The following is a 22051-nucleotide window of genomic DNA, read 5'->3' as shown; positions in this document are numbered from 1 at the left end:
TTGAGCGGTTGTACCTCTCTGATCCACGAGCTGTCGAGTTGGATGTCAGGGGTGTTACAACAACTGTTTCTGATCCTCCAATTAACTGTGGTCCACCTTCGCTTGTGGAAACACAGGCTGCGGTGAACCGGTTGAAATGGGGTAAAGCTCCAGATATCTGTGGCATTCATGCTGAACTTCTCAAGGCTGGTGGAAATGCTGCACTCGTGTCATTGCATGCAGTTCTGTGCTCTGCCTGGAACACCGGCATCTTCCCAATTGACTGGAAGAAGGGCGTTGTTGTCCCTCTCTGGAAAGGGAAGGGTAATCTCCAAGACTGCAACAACTACCGAGGGGTGACACTGCTCTCAGTGCTGGGCAAGATCTTTGCTCAGATAATTCCTGATGGGGTTCGCCACCATCTGCTTGAGCACCAGCGTCCAGAGCTATCAGGCTTTTCACAAAAGAGGTTAACAATTGACCGTATCCTTGCTCTTCGTGTCCTCACCGAACGCAGACGAGAGTTTCGGTAGTCGCTGCTTGTAGCCTATGTTGATCTCTGTAAAGTGTTTGATTCAGTGAATCGGGATGCCTTCTGGAGGATTCTTGGTCTTTGTGGGGTGCCCTCAAAATTGATCGATCTGATGTCTGAACTCTATTCTGGTACTGAGAGTGCTGTGAGATGTGGTGGTACCATGTATGACTTTTTTCCAGTTGTTACTGGAGTTTCTCTAGAGGTGTGAACTGGCCGCCACACTGTTCAGCACTTGTTAGGACTGGATTCTTGGGAGGATGTCGGAGAGATCAAGCTGCGGTGCATCGTTTGGGAATGTCAAGATCTCTGACCTTGATTTCGCAGATGAGGCAGTCATCTTTGCGGAGACTTTAGATATCCTTTTAGGGGCCCTTGAGGTGCTGAATGAGGAGTTTACGCTGGGATAGTTTAGATATCCGCTGGAATTACGGGTTTCCTGAGTCAAAACTAAGATCCAGGCTTTCAATGACATCTTGGATGCTGCTGTCCTGTCTGTGCCTGTTTGTGGTGAGGTTGTTGAGGTCGTGTGGAGATTCACTTACCTTGGCAGTGATATTCATGTCTCTGCTGGCTGAGTCAGAGGTCAATAGACGTCTGGGTTGGGCCTGAGGAGTCATGGATTCACTGGATAATGGGGTGTGACGCTGCCGGTACCTGTGCGGGAGGACGGAAGTCCAACTCTTCAAGTCCTTGTTGCTTCCAGTCTTGCTCTATGGATGTGACTTGGACTCTGACCAAGGATCTGAGACGGAAACTTAATTCCTTTGGTGGCAGTTCTCTTCGGAGAATCCTTGGCTATCGCTCGCCAGACTTTGTGTCCAATGAGCGGTTGTTGAGAGAGACTCAAATGAGATTTGTTACCTGCATAGTCTGTGAGCATCAGCTGCGGCTGTATGGACATGTGGCTCGCTTTCCTGAAGCTGATCCTGCTCACCAGATTCTCTCGGCGAGGGAGTCTCGTGAGTGGAGGAGGCCAATGGGCCGACCACTTGCCTCGTGGTTGTAGCAGGTTGATCGGCATCTCAAGGAGATGGGGATGGGCCAGGCATCTGCCTTGGGGATGGCCAGACGGAGGCCCCTGGAGTACCGATGGAAAGTGGATGCAGCAACATGCTGCTCTGGCGCATGCTCCCATACCTGACCTCACCTGACCTCTTTTTTGCAGGTTTCCTTCCATTCTCACTCTCCTCATTTGTTCGTTCCTCCCCTTGCTTGTGTCTCACTGTGGGCCCCATTGTCACCATACATTCCCTTCTTTCCCTGCATTTCCTCATTCTTCCATGAGTCTCAATTTTGTATATAAATGAGGCTGTGCGAGTTTTAAAAGAAAAAGGTCCAAAATTGAGAAGCCAATCTGAAGAGTGTTCCATTTACCAAATTGTGACTGTGAGATGCTTCTTCTTCTTCTTCTTTAAATTCTTGCTGTATCATCTCTTTCTCTCTCTTTTTTACACTTTCACAGGTCATGTGCATGTGAATACTGTGAGGTCCAAAACCAACAAGAACACACAGTCCAAAACGAAAAGGATCCACTAATTGGAAATATTGACTTCAATGTTTCAAGCCTCAAGCCAAGCCGATCCAATTTCAAGTCCCACAAAAATGCTCAGGTCGGTGAACGCTTTGCACCAGGTGATGATTCAGGCCAAAATGTGAAAGGATTGGGACTCATTAGAATTGTGTTTCTTGTCATGACACATTCTGTTTGTCCAACCACTACCCCTCCACCCCCAGTTCATACGTGTAAAGAATGACACATGTCCTGCTGTGTTGTATGACTTCGTCACCAAGCATTGGAAGCTGGGCGAACCAAACTTGGTCATTTCGGTGACCGGAGGAATTGTAGACTCTCAGATGAATCCTACTCTCAAGGAGGTCTTCAAACGAGGGCTCATTAAAGTGGCTCGAAATCCAGGTGTGTTATGTGAACCTGTGACATGTTGAGGTAATGTCAATCAAAATTAAAATGGTACACAAATAGGACTTAGAGTTGAAGGAGTAAGGGTTTCAAAACGTGTCTGCAAGGCGTTTCATTCTGCATTTGCACATGATTTGAAAAATGTCATGGGACTTGATTTTGAAGAAAAGAACCACGAGGTAAGAGAGCAAAGGTGAAGATCAGAATGAAAATGGTCAAAACATCAACTCAAATAAAACTAGATATCTGTGACCACAGAGCGATTGCCAAGGGTCAGGAAGGCTTAACCTTGGCGATTACTCGCGACTCACCCTTGGCCCGCGTCATCCAATGATGGCCATATTTTTTTCGGACCACAATATGACCTTTAACATTTAGAAAATGTGTTCTCTTCCAAAACCTATCCATAAAACTAAACATCTATCTATAATTCCAGCAATCTCTGTGTGTCTGTCTGTCTGTCTGCGACCGCAGTTTCTCGACGACCACCGGTCCGATCAGATTGAAACGCCAGGAATATTGCCGGGGCCCCGCGGATGTGCCTTTTCGAGGTTTGATATTAATCGGATAAGCGGTTCCCAAGTTACGGCCATTTATCTGTCAACCAATGACAAGACACGGTGCTATGACTTCACAAATGACGTCACAATTAATGTTTATTTATTTATTTAGTATTATTAATTCTTTTTGCACGATTGACGGTGCGATCTGATTGAAACTTGCCAGGAATATTGCTGGGGTCCCGCGGATGTGCCTTTTCGAGGTTTGATATTAAGGTTTGAGAGTGGGGGCGAGAGAGAGGAGCGAGAGAGGAGGGGGAGAGAGGGGGGAGAGAGAGGGGTGAGAGAGAGGGGCGTCACATTTCAAGAGAGGTGGAGAGAGGGGGTGAGAGTGGGGGTGAGAGAGTGGGGGCGAGAGAGTGGGGGCGAGACTAGGGGGGGAGCGAGAGAGAGGGGCGTCACAATTCTTCTTCTTCTTCGTTTGATATGACATCACAATTGACGTTGGGGACCTGAGTCTGTTTCTCAGGTGTTTCTCAAGTTATGGCCATTTATGATATGGTTGGTCCGATCTAATTGAAAAAATGCCCCAATCCAGTCGTCGTTTACGCACGTACGGGCACGCATCTACGGGCCCGCACTAGTTTTGAGAATTGGAGCAAAATTATTCAAGATATGATCAAAAATGAGTTTTTTGTTAATTATGTCACAATCCCAACAAAGTATGCCAAGGAAAATAATCAGATATCAAGTGTACAACTTCAGTGCAGGTACATTGTTTTGATGCAAAAACATCAAGGAAGGCAAAGGAGTCTTTGAGATTCCGCATGATTGGAAAAATTAAGCGAAGACAAAAAAAACATGAACTTTTTTTTGATTTTTCAGAACACCATTTGGCCTTGACTCTTTGCCTGGAGGTGTATGATGTAAACAAAGCAGAAATTCGACTTGCTCTTGGGGGTCGAAGTCAGAGTTCCGATTGGTCAAACCTCAGTCAAGTTGTGGTGAACAATGATGAAACGTTGAAAATTGGGTCATCATCATCAAAAGATTGATCACACTGGAGTCACAACCTGCGATACAAATATATGTATATGTAAATATAAAGATATATTTTAAAATACATGAAAACAAACAAGACGATAAAAAGAATTACACTGAAGCTTTTCGTGTCGCACCTCTCAAGGTGATTCACAGCAAAGAAACCAGAAACAATGATCACATGTTCTTTTATAAGCTTGTCCAAGTAAAAGCGACGCCGATTGGTTCTGCGTCCGTGACGTCAATCACATTCCGAACTCCCATTGGTTGATTCCGTCACCGCAATCTTGGCTCCGATTGGCTGGAGCAGAGTTGCCCGAGATCACGTTCCATTCGTACCATTACCTCCAACCCTTGTCGGAGAAATCCCTGCAATCCTTCTGTGTTGAAATAGATTAAGAGAATGTACAAATTCCTTTTGTCGACACAATGTCGGGTCCATGGGATGGATGAAGGTCGCTTCCAACATACATATCTGCATTATCCTGGTCTGCACAATCTGGATTGGCTTCCTGCCTTCGGCATTGCTCAGCAACCTGGTGAAGCATTCAATTGTCCACGTTGGTGTTTCCCTCCTTTCTTGTGATGGTTGTGGAAAACGTTTCCCTGTGAAATCGTCTTCAGGAGCACCGGCATGGCGGTTGCAGAGCATCTTTGTCACATGCTTTGGGGCTTGCACCGATGGGGCTGCGATCCGCAGTCGTGTGGGCTTACCAGGTCAAGCCCAGCTCAAAGTAGAAACATGTCTGGCATCTTGGAATCAAAGAAAGACGATGTGATTGTTTCCAATCTCCGTTGGAGTCGTGGTGGCTGATCGTCGTGCTTGTCTGTCATGTGCATTTCCTGTTTCTGAGTGTTCGCTTTTAAAATGTTTGTGTGAAGGAATGAATTGCTTCCGGACTGACGTCACTGCCGGACTGACGTCACTTCCGGACTGACGTCACTGCCGGACTGACGTCACTTCCGGACTGACGTCACTGCCGGACTGACGTCACTTCCGGACTGACGTCACTGCCGGACTGACGTCACTTCCGGACTGACGTCACTTCCGGACTTCCTGTTCAGGGATTGGTGCACGTGAAATGAAAGCGAGAGAAGAACCTTCAGAGTGTAGGCTTTATTCCATTTGATTGAAGCCGCTTCTACGGGCACATCAGGGAATACAGGCGCAGCAAGGAGTACATAAGCAGTAAGGTACACACGTGCAACTAATCACCGCAAAATAAATCAGTATAAGCACGGAGTCCGATATACTCTCAATTCTCACCATTCAACGAGCACCAAGTGAACCGCCGCCGTAAATGACAATGCCCCTGGGACAATCGCCCCCGACCGAGCGGAACCTTAGCTTTATCTATTCCGTGCTCGAGCCGCGCGACATGTGATCACACGTCACGACCTTCAATTCACCACATTCTCCCCGTCTTTAAAATATAACTAGAGGCCCAACTAACGCACCATGATTGCTTCAGCGCTATAGGAGTATACATTTCAAGCAACGCAAACTATTTAAACTACAGAAGCATACATGCCAAGCAGTGAGGATTATTTTGAGTTGTAGGAGCATGGTAATGAGCATCGATATATGATGTAATGAGCATATAGGAGCATGAGCATCGAGGATGCCGGTAATCCCCTTTACAGATTGAGTCGGCGAGGGGGTATTATCCGTCGACCTCTCCGGGAGTAAATGGCGGTTTCACTTGAGGGAGGCTTCCGATCCTCTTGGTGAGCCTCGACTCGTGCCGGAGATGACTCCTCGAACGCTTTCGGGTGGAACGCGGCAGCTCCGTCGCCACCGTTCCCGGGTGGAGTTCCTGGGGGGGGGGAACACCTGGGGAGGGGATCTCAGAGGGAGGAGTGCCAGATGGTGGTGTACCTGCGGGAGGAGTACCCGAGGGAGCCAAATGGCGAACCGACACAGTGGTCTCCCTGCCATCCGGGAGTCTGACATGAGCATACTCTGGATTAGTATCGATGAGTTCGACCCCCTCCACCATGGGTTAATACTTGCTTTGTCGTACTGGGCGTTTCATGAACACTGTTCCAGGATGGGTTAGCCAGTTGGGCACCGTTTGGCCGTCAACATAACGTCGCTGGTGAGTAAACATTCGTTCGTGAGGAGTTGCATTGGTGGACGTGCAGAGCAAAGAGCGAATGGAATTCAGAGCGTCGAGAAGGGCAACCTCCCACCGCTCGGGGCCCAGTCCTCTTGTTTCAGCGCCAGAGTTACGGCTTTCCAAATAACTCCATTATATCGTTCCACCTGCCCATTACCCTGTGGGTTGTAACCCATCGTTCGACTAGTTGCTATGCCGTGCTCTAATAGGAACTGTTTTAGCCTGGCCGACATGAAACACGGCCCTCTGTCTGAATGTATGTACGAAGGTTTCCCAAACATAGCGAAGAGGTCTGACAGACATTTCACGACAGTGCCCGAGGTCATATCCGAGCACGGAAATGCGAAAGGGAACCTTGAATATTCATCAACAACAGTGAATATGTATCTGTTGTCTGTCTCGGTCGGCAGGGGCCCTTTGAAGTCAATATTTAGTCTCTCGAAGGGAGAAGTGGCCTTGATCAATCTGCCGGGAGCGGCGCCATAGAATCTGGGTTTTAGTTCAGCACAAACAGGGCATGAAGCATTCATTTGTTCAATATCTTCGATAGAATAGGGAAGGTTTTGTCTGCGCACGAAATGTGCCATTCTGGTTACCCCCGGGTGGCACAGAGACACATGTAGGTCTTGCAAAGCCTGACTGATTGTCGCCGAACAGTAGACCCGCGAGAAGGTGTCTGCAGCAGGGTTTTCCTTCCCGGGCCGGTAAACAATGTCGTAACTATAGCAGGCTAGGTCTATCCGCCATCTCATAATTTTTTCATTCTTAATTTTCCCGTTATTTTTCCCATCAAACATGTATGCAACGGATCTCTGGTCCGTGACGAGCGTGAAATGGTTTCCCAGTAAATAGTGTCTCCATTTACGTTGGGCTTCGACAATGGCGTACGCTTCCTTCTCTATTGCCGAGTGTCTCTGCTCGCTTCCAGAGAGAGTTCTCGAGAAGAACGCGACGGGTCGCCCAGACTGATTAAGCGTCGCAGCTATCACGTGATCAGAAGCATCCGTTTCCACCACGAAGGGCACCGAGCTATCGATCGATAATACCACGGAATTACTGATATCATCTTTGAGGCTGTGGAAAGCTTTTACAACAGCGGCATCTGGTGGAAAGTTTTTGCAATGCACTAGGGGATGTATTTTCTCGGAGTATTGGGAAATCCATCTTGCATAGTAAGCGAACATCCCGATCACCCGGCGCATTGTCGGCAGGTCCTGAGGTGGGGGTAGCTCACAAAGTGGGCGCAATCGTTCAGGATCAGGCTTAATCGTCCCGTCGGCTATTGTGTAGCCGAGAAGGTCAATTGACCTTGCCGAGAATACGCATTTCTCGTAGTTGAGGGTCAGATTATATTTTCTAGCAATGCTCAAGAATCTGTCCAGATTCATATCACGTTCCCCCTGATCCTTACCGCACACTGTGACATTGTCCACGTAAACAAAAGTGTCTTTGAGGTTTTCATCTGAGATGATGTCGTCCATAACTCGTTGGAAGCAATCTACTCCATTCATGACACCGAACGGAATCCTCCTGAATTGGTAGAGGCGTCTACCTGCCTGGAATGTAGTGTAAGGTTTGTCTTCCTCTCGGATGGGAATTTGATGATAGGCGCTTCGCAAATCGATGGTGCTGAATATCCTATAATTGGCCACGCGTTTGACCATCTCGTCTATGCGCGGCAAAGGGTAGGCATCGAGTTGGGTCAAACGATTGACCGTTTGGGAGTAATCGACAACCATTCGTTTCTTATGATTCTGATTGGCGGTGACCAACACCTGTGCGCGCCATGGCGAATCGCTCGGTTCTATAATTCCTTCTTCCAGTAATAGCTTGGTCTCTGAAGTGATGAAGTTCATATCAGCAGTGGTATATCGTCGCGATTTGATCGCCATCGGTTTACAGACCGGCGACAAGTTAGCAAACAGCTGGGGGGACGTTACCTCTGCGGTGGTCAAAGCATTTAAAATTAGACGAGGTTTGCTTCCTCCAAAGGGTATTTGGACGCTCGTGTGCTGCTTGAGGACATTATGACCCAGAATTACGTCTGCGCATAAATCACGAAGCACCAGTACCCTTACATCCCGATGCGTGTACCCTTTTACGTCCAATTCAACATCGCAGTATCCTCGTACGCGGGACTGTAGTGATGTGGCGGCCATGCATACCGTATTGTCTGTCGGGTGGATCTTCCATTTCCTGCCCTTCACTAGCGAGCTGTTGACGAAACAGAGCCTCAGCCATATGCCCGTTAATTCGTACGTTGATGATAGCCTTGGATAGATTCCCCGGTGAGGCTGCAGTTAGTTTCTTTTGTGAGTAGAGAGCCGCATAAGTGGGTTTATTTCTCCTTAGAGTAGATTTACATACCCTGGCATAATGCCCTTTCTTGTCACAATTCATGCATGTGGCATCTCTGGCGGAGCATTTGTGGCGGACGTGTCTTTTGTACCCACAAAAGAAGCATTTTCCAACCGAAGTAGTTGCTGAGGAGTTTGTCGAGGTCTGGGTATCCGACTCCTCGGGTTTTTCTCCATCCTCTGTGTCAGGGGTGCCCTGTGGGGTTCCTTGAGTTTCCACCGTAGCAGCGTTCATTAGCAGCATCGGTGTCCCAAATGACTCAGATTGCTGCTGAGCCGTATCCATCGCTCGAGCCTGGTTGACTACCTTTTCAAGAGTGGGTTGCGCTTTCTCCAGTAAGCGCTGCCGTATGTGGGCTGACCTGAGCCCTTGGATGAACACCTCTTGGGTCGCTTCATTTCGGTGTTCCTCGGCGGATACGGCCCGGAAGCTGCCGTCTTTTCCCAGCTGTTTCCGAGCTTGCAGGAACTGATCGATGGTCTCCCCGGCTGCTTGCTTGCGTGTGTTGAGAAGATGTCGTATGTACACCTCGTTCTTGCGCTTCACGTAGAGCGCTAGCAGCACGTCGATCGCTGCTTCTTAGGTGTCACACTCCGAGAAGAGCCTGTATACGCTGGGCGAGACATGATTCACAAGGGCGGCCAATTTGTCGGCTCCCTCTTCAATGATGGTCAGATAGTGTGAGAAGGAACGGAACCAATGCGACCATTTCATTTCCGAGTCAGTCGCGTTTGGGTCTGCGTCGAACCTCTCTGGTTTGTAGATCTTGTCCATCGTTGGTTGAGAGAGCCGAGAAAACCAAATGGAATAAATTGAAATGAAAGCGAGAGAAGAACCTTCAGAGTGTAGGCTTTATTCCATTTGATTGAAGCCGCTTCTACGGGCACATCAGGGAATACAGGCGCAGCAAGGAGTACATAAGCAGTAAGGTATACACGTGCAACTAATCACCGCAAAATAAATCAGTATAAGCACGGAGTCCAATATACTCTCAATTCTCACCATTCAACGAGCACCAAGTAGACCGCCGCCGTAAATGACAATGCCCCTGGGACAATCCCCCGTCCGCGTGGAATCTTAGCTTTATCTATTCCGTGCTCGAGCCTTGCGACATGTGATCACACGTCACGACCTTCAATTCACCACAGCACGATCTCCTTCCAGTCCAGCCCTCCTTCCAGGCCCTGTAAAGCTAAGTTTCCAGTCCTAAAGCGTTTTGCGTGTTTTGTTATCGAGATTTGTGTCAGGGTTTGTGGAACTGTACTTATTTTTTTTTCGTGTTGCGTTCATAACAGTTTTAATGGGTAGTTGAGTTAGTTTATTGAAGGAAGCAGGGCGAGGCCTCGTGATAAGTTTCGCGTGGTCAGTTGGGGCCTTGGGAGTATGGGGGTGAAGAAGGTTATAAATAGAGAGTGAAGGAGAAAGGATGAGGTGGACGTAAAATGTTACAGTTGCTCAATGTGGGCCACATCAACAATGGGGGAAGCAGAGGGTTCTTATTGTTGTAGGAAGTGTGAGGAAATCGTCCAGTTGAGGAAGGTTATTACCGGGTTGAAGGAACGCATCGATAATTTGCAGCAAGTAGCAGAATGTGAGAAATTTGGAGATAATAGTTGGTTATGGATGTGGAGTGAGGTTGCTGAGGATAGTGGAAGTGGCAGGCGGTGGTTACGGTGCAGCGGGGCGGGCGGTGGTGACGGTGCAGCAGGGGCGGGCGGTGGTGACGGTGCAGCGGGGGTGGGCGGTGGTGACGGTGCAGCGGGGGTGGGCGGTGGTGACGGTGCAGCGGGGGCGGGCGGTGGTAATGGTGCAGCGGGGGCGGGCAGTGGTGACGGTGCAATGGGGGCTGGCGGTGGTGGAGGTGCAATGGGGGCGGGGGGTGTCGGAGTTGCAGCGGGCGGTGGCAGAGGTGCAGCTGGCACAGGTGGTGGCAGAGGTGCAGCGGGCATGGGCAGTGGTGGAGGTGCAGCGGGCAGTGGTGGAGGTGCAGCGGGCAGTGGTGATGGTGCACCGGGCGCGGGCGGTGGTGACGGTGCAGCGGAGGCGGGCGATCAGATGGATAGCAGGGGGGGTGGTGATCAGATAAAAGAGAGTATTGATACTTGTATGAATTGGGCAAACGATTGGCAGATGTAATTTAACCTGAGCAAGTGGAAGGTGTTGGGGATGGGAAAGAACAATGAAAATTGGGATTACAGGATGCAAGGTGTAATTTTGGAGCGTATCACACAGGAGAAGGATCTGGGGTGGTATTAGGTATGGAAAGTAAGCAGGCAGCACAGTGCCAGGCAGCGAGAGGTAAAGCAAATTTGGTTTTAGGTTGTATTTGGAGGGGGATCATTTATAAATCAAAAGAGGTGGTGTTAACATTGTGTAGGAATTTAGTCAGGGCCACATCTGGAATATTGTGTGCAGTTTTGGTCACTACAGTTCCAGAAGGACATCGATGTCATCAAGAAGGTTCAGCGTCGGGCTACTAGATTGATTCCGGGCTGAGCTGGACTCAGCTATGAGGAGCGGTTGAAGGAGCCAGGGCTTTATTCACTGGAAAGGAGGTGGTTGCGAGGAGATATGATGGAGATGTTTGAGATAATGAAAGGTATCGATAAAATAAGTGCAGATGAATTATTTAACAGAGTCGACAGTGACAGAACCAGGGTTCATAGCCTGAGAGTACAGAAGAGGAGAGTTAAGACGGTGGTAAGGTAGGGGACTTTCACTCGGAGAGTAGTTAATGCATGGAATCGTCTCCCTGTAAAGGTAGTGGCAACAGAAAAAGTAGATAACTTTAAATTGGAATTAGATAGGTACCTGGAAGTTATGGAGATGGAGGTGTATGAGGATGTTGATAAGACTTTTAGGTAGTTTGAGTGTTGATGGGTGATTGTGTATGGAGTGTTGTTGGTGGGGGTCTTGTCAAGGGGGGTTGTGTGGTTGATGTATGTTTTAACCAAGCCCATGCCCCATCTCCGAGGGTAAGAAAAGAAAAGAAAAAAATACAACATTACAACCCCCCCAAAAAATACAAAAAAATTCAATTTTTTTTCTTTCTTTCATTAATTAAAATGATCTTGGGTTGGTGTGGTGTTCACGCAGGCAGAATGGGCTGAATGGCCTCCACCTGTGTTGGATTTCCTTGTTGAACCTTCATGATGAATGTCCTTTACATGGCATCCTGATATTTACTGGACACTTCTCAGGACCAATCTTGTGTTCCTTTGTTGTGTTGAGAAACTTGTGTAGGTATCTCCTCATGATTCACTCTGGATAACAATTGTCACCATAAGTATCTTCATGACTTTGTCTATTTCAACAGGAAGCTTACCAGGTGAGCAACTCCTCTGAGCTCTGTTGACAAGGGTGTTAATCAAGGCAATTTTGTATCTCTTGGAGCTATTGGAGTCCCAGTGGATGAGTCACCAGTGTTGGAGTCACTTTCGCAATTCGTGATAAAAGATTCGTTCACATTCACAGAAGCAATACATGCTGCAAAATCGACAAGTGCAGACAACGTAATGGCCTCGTTTGAGATACAAAGCTTGTTCACAAATGTCCCACTGACGGAGACTGTTGATATATGTGCACATCGACTATATCACGGTGATCTGGAACATCCGCAGATCTCAGAACAAGTTTTTGTGGAATTGATGAACACAGCATCAAGGCAAGTGGAATTTAGTTTCAACAACATCATGTATGTCCAAACTGATGGAGTGGCCATGGGTTCTCCATTGGGCCCAACTCTTGCAAATATCTTTGTGGGTCATCATGAAATGCAGATACTTACTGGTCTGTGAGGTGCAAATGCTCCCATCCAATATTATCGGTATATTGATGACATTTTTGCCCTGTTTGAGTCTCAGATGGCATGTGATATATTCTTGATAAAGCTCAATATGCTCCACCCAGTGCTGAAGTTCACCATGGAGCTGGAATCTGCAAACATCTTATTATTCTTGGATGTGTCGGTTGAAAGAACCACATGTGGTTTCATTACGTCCATCTATCGGAAGCCTACCTTCACTGGACAGTACACTTACTGGTACTCCAATAGCTCCACGAGATACAAAATTGCCTTGATTAACATCCTTGTTAACAGAGTTGAGGATTTGCTCACCTGAAGTGTCCAGTGTATATCAGGATGCCATGGAAAGGACATTCATCTCGAAGGTTTGAAGAACAAATTAAACATACGGTTTCTCACACGTATCTGGCTGTGCAACCTCGGTCATTTTTACCTCTCGCCATCTGCTTACGTCAATCAATAAGATGTGCTTCCCACCTCACAAGTTAGCAAAGTTAGATATGATTTTAAGTTCCGATGTGAAGCTCGGTATGTGGGACGCCCAACCCAAAGATTGGCTGATCTCGTCAAAAAGCACGTCCCCCTGACAATCCGAGGAAATAATAACTTGGGAACGAGGATGCAACCAGTACGAGCATGCAAGAATGTTCAGACTGTCCACAAAAACTTCTTATTATTATTCTTCCTCTTCTTCTTCTCACCTGGAGGCTAATCCAGATTGTGCAGACCAGTACAACACAGATATGTTCAAGATTTTAAGCTGAGGTAGAACTACAATGCATTTATGTATTTTAGAAGCAACCTTCATCCATTCCATGGACTCGACATTGTGTCAACAAAAGGAATTTGTACATTCTCTTAATCTATTTCAACACAGAAAGATTACAGGGATTTCTTCGACAAGGGTTGGAGGTAATGACTCGAATGGTTCGTGATCTCGGGAAACTCTGCTCCAGCCAATCGGAGTCAAGATTGCGGTGACGGAATCAACCAATGGGAGTTCGGAATCTGATTGACGTCACGGCCGCAGAACCAATCGACGTTGCTTTTACTTGGACATGCTTATAAAAGCACATGTGATCATTGTTTCTGGTTTCTTTGCTGTGTATCACCTTGAGAAGTGCAGCACGAAAAGCTTCGGTGTTACCTTCATTATGTCGTGTTTGTGTTCATGTATTTTAAAATTCTGTAGTGCTAACCATTTGTTCATAAATATATATATATATATATATATATATATATATATATATATATATATATATATATATATATATATATATATATATATATATATATATATATATATATATATATATATATATATATATTGTTACGGTTGTGGAAATTCGCATTACACCATAAAGAGTCCGCAGGTGAGATATCTCGATAGGTCCATGTGTAGTTAGCCCAAACCGGTTGTATAGAGGGCTGCGACGCTTTCAGTTAGCCATTTTTCTGTTCTATCTTTTATTTCAAGCAAACAGCATCTCAACAACCACGCCATCCCCACCACAGCGCCAATCACACTACAACCACGTCACCTCCACCATCTACGCGACGATATCTTTGCCACTCGCCATTCAATAGGCCTCGGGCGGTTACGATCTCCGCGGAGGAACAAACAAAAACCACCAACGATGCTCGGGGGTTTTTCCCGCCTGTTTCTCCCATTTAAATTCTCCGCGCTCGGTGTGGGGGAAGTGCGATCTGAGCCGGGGCTCAAAGGTGAGAAAAGGTGGGGGCCTCTTTTTGGGGGAATAATTCTCTGCCCCTGAGCCAAAAACTGACTCCCCCAGCCCCCGCACGGGGCGGGGTGGATGGAGAGCGAGAGGGCACACCACCCTTCGAGAGGCTTCTCCAAGAAGCTCGAAGGGAGGTGGAGCCGAAAACGGGGCGGGGCGAAGGGCGGAGCCCCACGCTATGAAAGGCAGACAGCACGGACCTTGAGTGAGTTGAGTTGGTTTTTCGAGGCTTCCTGTCTCCTGAGAGTTGGTCGAGTTGGTTCGAGAGTTTGGTTCTTCGAGGCTTCCTGTCTGCTTGTCTTGTCGGGGGAAGAGGTCCTGCGCTCGCGGCTTGGCAAGCGACCTGTGAACGGAGGCACGGACGGGAGACCCGGCAGCACCAGTGAGGTGGACCTGCGCGTCCGGACGAGGAGTGCCGGAGAGGGTTCGCCGGCTGCGAGAGAGGTCGGGGCCAGGCGCGACCAAGCTGACGGTCGTAGGAGAGGGACTCACCGGCCACGAAAAGGGAAGTCGCGACTCCTTTTCCTTTTCCTTTGCTTTTTGAATAAATGCTTGTGGTGGTGCCGTCCGTCAAGTAGTATTGTTTTAAGTGTTGCCGTGTGTACACGTATTCGGTTTGAACTCTGCATTTGCTTTTGTTGCATAATTGTATGGCTGTGGATACGTGCTTGCTTTGTGTCTGTGTGTGTAAATAAAATGCTTGCTTGTTGAACTGTTCCCGCTCTGCTTCGTCTCCTTCCTTTTTATTGACTCTCCATCCTGCATCACGTAAGGGGTTCGAAGTGGGTTTAAAACGCCCGATAATTAATTGGAACTGTCAAGGCCGACGATAACGCCGCTCGGTTATCACTGTAGCACGGAACGGACCGCTTAAGCGGTTCGTGTCCGGAGTCGGCCTGTGGCGTGGTACGATCGCCCAGTCGACCACTCGCGCAGGTACTTAGGTAGGTCGAATTTGGCGAGTAACCCTATCCTGCACGGGTGGGCAATTGGCACGATCGTGGTGAGGTTAAACCTCCACCCGTGACCAGCTCCCGGCGTTGTTCCAAGAGGGTCACGACTGAATTGTCCGTTCCCGTGGGCGAGGCGGCCGCCATTCGAGTCGAGTGGCCGTTCGCACGCCGGCGGGTGCGAATTCGCAACAATATATACTCGAATGCTGCTGCAATACCGATGTTCAAACGCTTGAGCTCAGATGATAGCAGACAGGTGATAATCCTTTCTTAGGGATAGGACATTCCCGTCACCTACCCGAAGGGACTGCCTCAGGTTAACCCAAGGAGACCACCTTCTAGTGGACGCACCTCAGCACCACTCCACCACCCACCACCGCAATCTGACCCAGGAAGTTTAACCCATGCTTTTCCTCCTGTCATCAAGGAATGGGAGTCCCGAAAGCTTTGCTGCAGTCCCATCATCCGGTAAACTACCCTTCGAAGGGCATCAGCACAAGAGTGGGTGGGTTTTACTTTTGTGTTTCTGGGTTTTGTGGAATGAAGTTTTACTGTGGCCAGAGTGCAAATCCTGCCACCAACATCCTAAAAAAAACGTAACCTCACTGCAGGACGACGACTGCACATGCTTTTGAGCACGAGATATGGTTTACAGTTGACTCACAAGGTGCTCCTCTGACCTTTGACAGGTTTTGTTTTAAATCCTGATGGGTGTCGATATCCATGCACCCTCCTCACCAAGGTTTATTCACCGACGACCCCACCATAGAACAGGTTAGTTCAGGTTTACATGGTACGTGCAGCAAATCACAGAACGAATCTGGCACCCGTCAGATCTGATGTTACAGATCTGACTGATCTGATGACAAACGTGTCAGATATAAATGCCCCACCCTGTATGTAGGTCGAGATTCGAACCTGCTAAACACCAGTGTGATGGTTTATATGTGGGTGGAGATTTGAACCTCTTAAACACCAGAATGATGGTTTGTATCTTGGTCGAGATTCAAACCTGGGCTAGACAGCTCACAGACGAGTGTGCATACCTCTAACCCAGGCGATACTTCCCGTCCATCTACATGTACAACATACCAAAGGAACATACCCTTCTTTCCATTTTCACTTTTAACCTCAGCTGCTTCACCATTCTAATTTTTTCATTTCTTGTCTTTAAAGCCTAAAATCGTTTTCTCTGTTGGTGCAATCAAGCACAAGTGTTCTGTGGAGTAAACAACATACCCTGGGACATGCCACATGAGAGCGGATGGAAACTATTATGCTTTCATCCAATTTTCTTAATTTTTTGTCCTTTTACGGATCAAATCTAATGGGATTACATGACCCATGAAGATCACCCTTTTCCAATCGTGCCAGTGTGTCAGAGAATGTGTCTCCAGGTGGGTGTGAGGAATTATGAAGGAGTGGGTGGTATTTTATGTGACTGAAAAAAAACCTGTTTTGTTTTTTCAGGAGTATGGATCATAACTGATGGAATCAACTGTGGAGTAACCAAGGTGGTGGGAGAGGCGGTACGAGATTACGAGATTTCCAGAAGATCTCAACAGCCCAAAGTGGTCATCCATGACGAGATTGCTGGAAGATCTCAACAGTCCAATGTGGTCACCATTGGGGTTGCCACTTGTGGTGTATTAGACAAGGCAAGTGACCCGGATTTTATGGGTTTGACCCGTTTTGATTCTGAAAACTCACAGACCCGTGCTCGTGTGTGTGTGTGTATATATATATATATGTATATATATATATATATGTATATATATATATGTATATATATATATATATATATATATATATATATATATATATATATATATATATGTATATATATATGTGTGTGTGTATATATATATATATATATATATATATATATATATATATATATATATATATTTATGAAGACCACAAGGGGAAAAGTCAGAGACGTCAGGGTAAGTCAATTTTGAAGAAACTGAAAAACAGTTTCAAGAATTTGGTGGACTATTTAATAACTGTCATATAGATTTCTTTTCCAGAAAAAGGAAGAGTGATCATTGTATTGGCCGATCAAATTAAGCATTTTTTTTATTTTTTTTTGTATACCTTGGTCGAGGCTCGTATGAGAGCTAACACACAACTCACAGCAAGGGGGCATGAGACAAGAGGGGCGGGAGTGGAAGGGACAAAACAGTGGGGAACAGACACATTAGGTGAACTGTGGAAGGGAGAGGGATGGGGATGGGACGGGGAACATGGCGAAGAGAAGATGGACATTACAGGGACTTTCAGGAAGGAAAGCAGGGGAATTGAAGGAAGTGGGCTTGGGTGGATTATCGGGGGTAGAAAAGATCGAGGATTTGGATGGGGGAAGATAAGAGGTGGTGGTGAACAGCTGTTTTGAAAGCCTGGAGGGAAGAATGGGAAAGAATAGAGTGAGGAAATTTATTCCAAAGGCGGGAAAAAAGAGGAATGAAAGAGTGAAGATGAGCAGTGATTCGTGATTTTGGTAGTTTTACCAGAAGGGTGTTGTTGGCGGACCTTGAGCGCCCTATGGAAATGTGGGGTCAAATCGCAGAGAGAGCAGGGGGGGGCAAGGCTGGAGAGGAGTCGGTAGAAGACAGAAAGACCACCGACCAACCTGCGGTGATTGAGTGAGAGGCCCAAAGACTCAGCTTCATTGTGGGAGATGCCGATGATCTTAAATGCCCTGGTTTCGACAGCGTGAATCCGAGAAAGGTGGGAGGCAGGAGCACCAGCCCAGAGGGGAGAGCAGACAGAGATGGCAGCATCATGAATAAAGGGTAAGTGGTCAGGAGCTCAAGAGGGCCGAGGAAGGACTTTGCACGACGGAGGATTCCCAGTCGGCGACTGGCTTTTGAGGCGAGGTTGGAAATGTGACTTTCCCAGGAAAGGTCATGGCAGATAGTGAGACCCAGAAGCTTGAAAGAAAAGACTTCTTCCAGAGGATTGTTGAGAAAGTGGATGGGGGGGTTTTCTAAACGGTCCATTTGAAGAGACATAGTGAGAGTGTGAGATTTGCATGTAGCATTTGCCAAGCTTCTGTGTTATTTAATTTAAGAGCAAAGAACGAATCAATGTTGCAAACTGACATCACTGGTTATTCCCTTGTTTAATAATTGCCATGTAATTTTAACCCAGGATGTGTAGCAAATTCATGCTTGTTGGTTATTAGCATACATTATATGACTGGTGATCACAGATTATTTTTTTCAACATTAAACTGACATTGTTTTTTTTGTTTGATTGGTGTTCAACGCCATACTCAAGGGTATTTCGCTTATATGATGACGGATTCTCCATTTCTTACTCCGTACTACTTAATATGATGGAAAACCGGGAGGAAACCAAGGATAAACCACCCCCACGATAGCCAAAGTCACCTCATGGGACTCCCTCATATACCTAAGCAGGTTGATTGGGCGGTGGGTACATCAAATGAGGATGGGTACTCAGATGCGCTAACCATTAAGCCACGGCGTGGGTCCCATAAAAGTCACAATAAAGGTTTGACCAGGCTTGAACCACGATATGCACCAACTACGGAGCCCATGATATAACCAAATAGGCCATTGTAGTGCTCAGAGTTTATGCTGTGATAGTTTTACAACCTTTTATAACTTAGTTTCTCAACTCTGAATATTATGATGGAACAGTTAACATGAATGACGCAGAAAGCCAATATTATCTGAGTGAAAACTTTAATTTTAATACTTTGCAGAACACAAAACCTGTGATCAAAAATAATAGATCCATGATATAACCAAATAGGCTATTATAGTGCTCAGAGTTTATGCTGTGAAAGTTTTACAACCTTTCATTTTTTTAGTTTCTCAACTCTGAATATTATGGTGGAACAGTTAACATGAATGAAAGGGAGATAACCAGGAGTAAAGTACTGACAACTCTGGGTTTCTACTTGTTCAGCTTTGACAACACTTGTTTTTTTCATTGCACGGCTAAACTTTATACCATATGAATTATGTGACACCCCTGGTTATTTGTTAAAGTAATATTGTGAGAGGAAACCTTATGTTGCCAACTATTGGCAGGTGCAATAACCCTGAAATTTATAAAAAGTGACATCACCGGTTTTCCCCATGGTCTATATATATATATATATATATATATATATATATATATATATATATATATATATATATATATATATATATATATATATATATATATATATATATATATATATATATATATATATATTGACTCTTGTTGGAGGCGACACTTTGGTGTAGACTGTGTCCAGTAGGGATCAGCAGAGTGATCGTCACACTCATATTTTATGGGTGTATGTATGTATGTATGTATGGTATTGGCTTAATGGTGAGGGTGATAGGCTTGGGAGCCTAGGATCCTGAATTCAAATACCATTTGGCTGTTAAATTTATATCAGGTGTGGTTGACTCTGCCTGTTATCCTTCTGAGGTCGGCAAAATGAGTGCCAGCTTACTGGTATCCTGTGTCAGATTGACGACTTGTCCAATATTGTATCCAATCGCCAAGGAGACTGCTTCGGCAGCACCAACGCTCTGCACAGAGTATGGTCCCAATGGATGAATATATGTATATACAGTAGACTAGGCGTAAGTCGGCAGCGTGTAACTCGTCACTTCGCCTAAGTCGGCAGCGTCAAAAAGTCCCGAATTTATCTCATGTTAAGTCCCTATGAATAAAGGGTCATCCCTCTGTAAGTCGTCATCTCTAAGTCGTCACTTCGTCTAAGTCGTCAGATGTTGTCCGTCCCCATGTAATGGAAACTCAAGTAAATTACCACTCCTAACTCGTCACATGGAACTGCTGCCTCGTGAGAATCCCGATTTCATGGAATCATGATGCTCGCTCATTGGTTTACACCGCCAATGATAGGCTATTTATAACTGCGTACACACGTTGATCGCACTGCAGGCAGGACAATGGTGACTAAGCGTAAGCTTACAACTAAAACCTACCAAGAAAAATATGGCATTATCCAGTTTTGCGAGGCAAACCCACTGATGAAGAAAACAGCCATAGCTGAGAAGTTGGACATCATACGGCAGACATTGAACAATATCTTGAAGAATAAGGGCACGATGTTTGGACAAGTGGAGAAGATCGCGAGGCCGGTGGTAAGTGTGAAACGCGTGAGATGTGTGTCCTTTGAAGATGTCGATGACGCGCTCATCATCTGGTTTCGGCAAATGTCGGCTCAGCCAAATATTCGGTTGGATGGTGAAATGTTGCTGCTGAAGGCAAGTAAATTCGCTGCGGACCTCGGGCATGATGATGCCGAGACCTTGCCGATGCACTGGATAGACAGATTCAAAGTGAGGTGGGGAATCGGCAAGGTCAAGAAGTGCGGCGAATCAGGCAGCGTAGATTCAGCAGTGGTGCACCACTGGAAGGATGGCAAATTGAAAGACATCTTGGAAAGGTATCAGCCTCGGGACGTGTACAATGCCGATGAGACTGGACTTTTGCAGATGCTGCCAGAAAAGTCTCTGGGGTTCGTTGGTCAATCCTATCATGGTGATAAGCAGGCGAAGTTGTTGTCTTACAGTTGTTCATTATCTTTACTTTTGATAAACTGATTCATGAATTCCATCTTTGCTTGACCACTTTCCAACTCACCAATGAACCCCCACCTATGCCCCGAGGATTGTGTTTTCGTTTTGGTACAATAGCCGGCTCTCACACATACGTGTCCAGGCCACACGCGACTTCATCCTTCACCCCACAGCCATCATGAATGAAATGTCGCATACGCGTAAGTCGTCACATTTCTAAGTCGTCACTTTTTTCTCGGTCCCGATGGTGACGACTTACGCCTAGTCTACTGTATATATATATATATATATATATATATATATATATATATATATATATATATATATATATATATATATATATATATATAGCCTGGTGTTGGCGCAGTGGTTAGGGCAGCGGCTTGGGATCCAAAAGGTCTTGAGTTCAAGCCCCGTTGGGCCACTGAATTAATACACCAGGGGGTTGACTCAGCCTGTCATCCTTCCGAGGTCGGCGAAATGAGCACCAGTATACTGGGCCGGTGTATACCCCGGTTAAAATAGGTGTACCATATCCCTGTGTCGTAAGAGGCGACCAGGGTTGCGTCAGGAAGGGCATCCGGCGTAAAACATGTGCCAAATCACTATGCGGATCACACGGATGATCCGCTGTGGCGACCCCTAACGGGAGCAGCTGAAAGAAGAAGACATATATATATATATATATATATATATATATATATATATATATATATATATATATATATATATATATATTGTTGTGGTTGACGAAATTCGCAAACCACCATTCAGGTCCCTTAGGTGAGATATCTCTGTAAGTATATGTGTAGTTAGGCCCAAACCCGTTGTTTAGAGGGAATAAATGTCATTCATTCGGGCTGCGACCCCTCTAGATAGCCGTTTTTCTTTTACTATCTTTATTTTGTCCAGCCGCCATTACTACCATTACTACCACCACCAACCACGTCTCAACAGCCATCACACAACAACCACCAGCCGCAACGCCGCTTCACGACAACAACAACGCCAACAGCCACGACCCTTGCCGTCACATCTCGCTCTCGCAACCATCGCATCACCGTCATTCCCGCGCCGCTTGTGGGCACCGATACTGGACTCGTGCAGGGCGCGCACCGAGCAGCGGGTGCAGAAACACCAGCCTTTCCGAAGAAATCGGATCAAAAACGACTCACGCCCACTTCTGTTCCGTCCTATCAGCGAGCATGGGGCGATTTGGCCCCGCCTCCAGGTGCGTCGGAGTAATATCGCTATATGCAGATTCATGGATCAAAAAGCATTCACGCCCACTTTTCCTCTGTCCAATGGGGAGCCAGCCAGAGGTAAAGGGTCAAAGGTGAAGGAGCGAGGCCCCGGGGGCGAAAAGGGCCGCGTTCGCTCGCCAAGAAGGCAGTTAAGAGTTGAGTTGGGAAGAGTCGGAGAAAGCAGTTGGATGGAGCTGTGGAGAGTTGGAGAGGTGGCGGCGGCGAAGGCAGTCGAGGGGGCGCTCGTGTCAGAGTCGGGGAGCTGCGGAGAGGGGAGGCC

The 22051-nt window shown here is 46.7% G+C and overlaps 1 protein-coding gene across 1 annotated transcript in view; it reads left to right on the top strand.

Moving 5' to 3' along the window:
• The window catches only part of LOC147010335 (transient receptor potential cation channel subfamily M member 2-like), a 258972-nt gene that overhangs the window by 7421 nt on the left and 229500 nt on the right, over positions 1-22051 (top strand). Inside the window, exons 3-5 of the mRNA XM_085859000.1 lie at positions 1977-2124; positions 2249-2429; positions 16422-16609. Coding sequence (XP_085715126.1) covers positions 1977-2124; positions 2249-2429; positions 16422-16609 — 517 coding nt within the window. The remainder of the gene's footprint in view (positions 1-1976; positions 2125-2248; positions 2430-16421; positions 16610-22051) is intronic.

Source organism: Eptatretus burgeri, chromosome 16, assembly GCF_056783735.1.
Source record: "Eptatretus burgeri isolate ZD-2024b chromosome 16, Ebu_testis_v1, whole genome shotgun sequence".
NCBI lineage: Eukaryota > Metazoa > Chordata > Myxini > Myxiniformes > Myxinidae > Eptatretus > Eptatretus burgeri.
The sequence above is the reverse complement of the archived record's forward strand: the minus strand, read 5'-3'. Positions and strand labels throughout refer to the sequence as shown.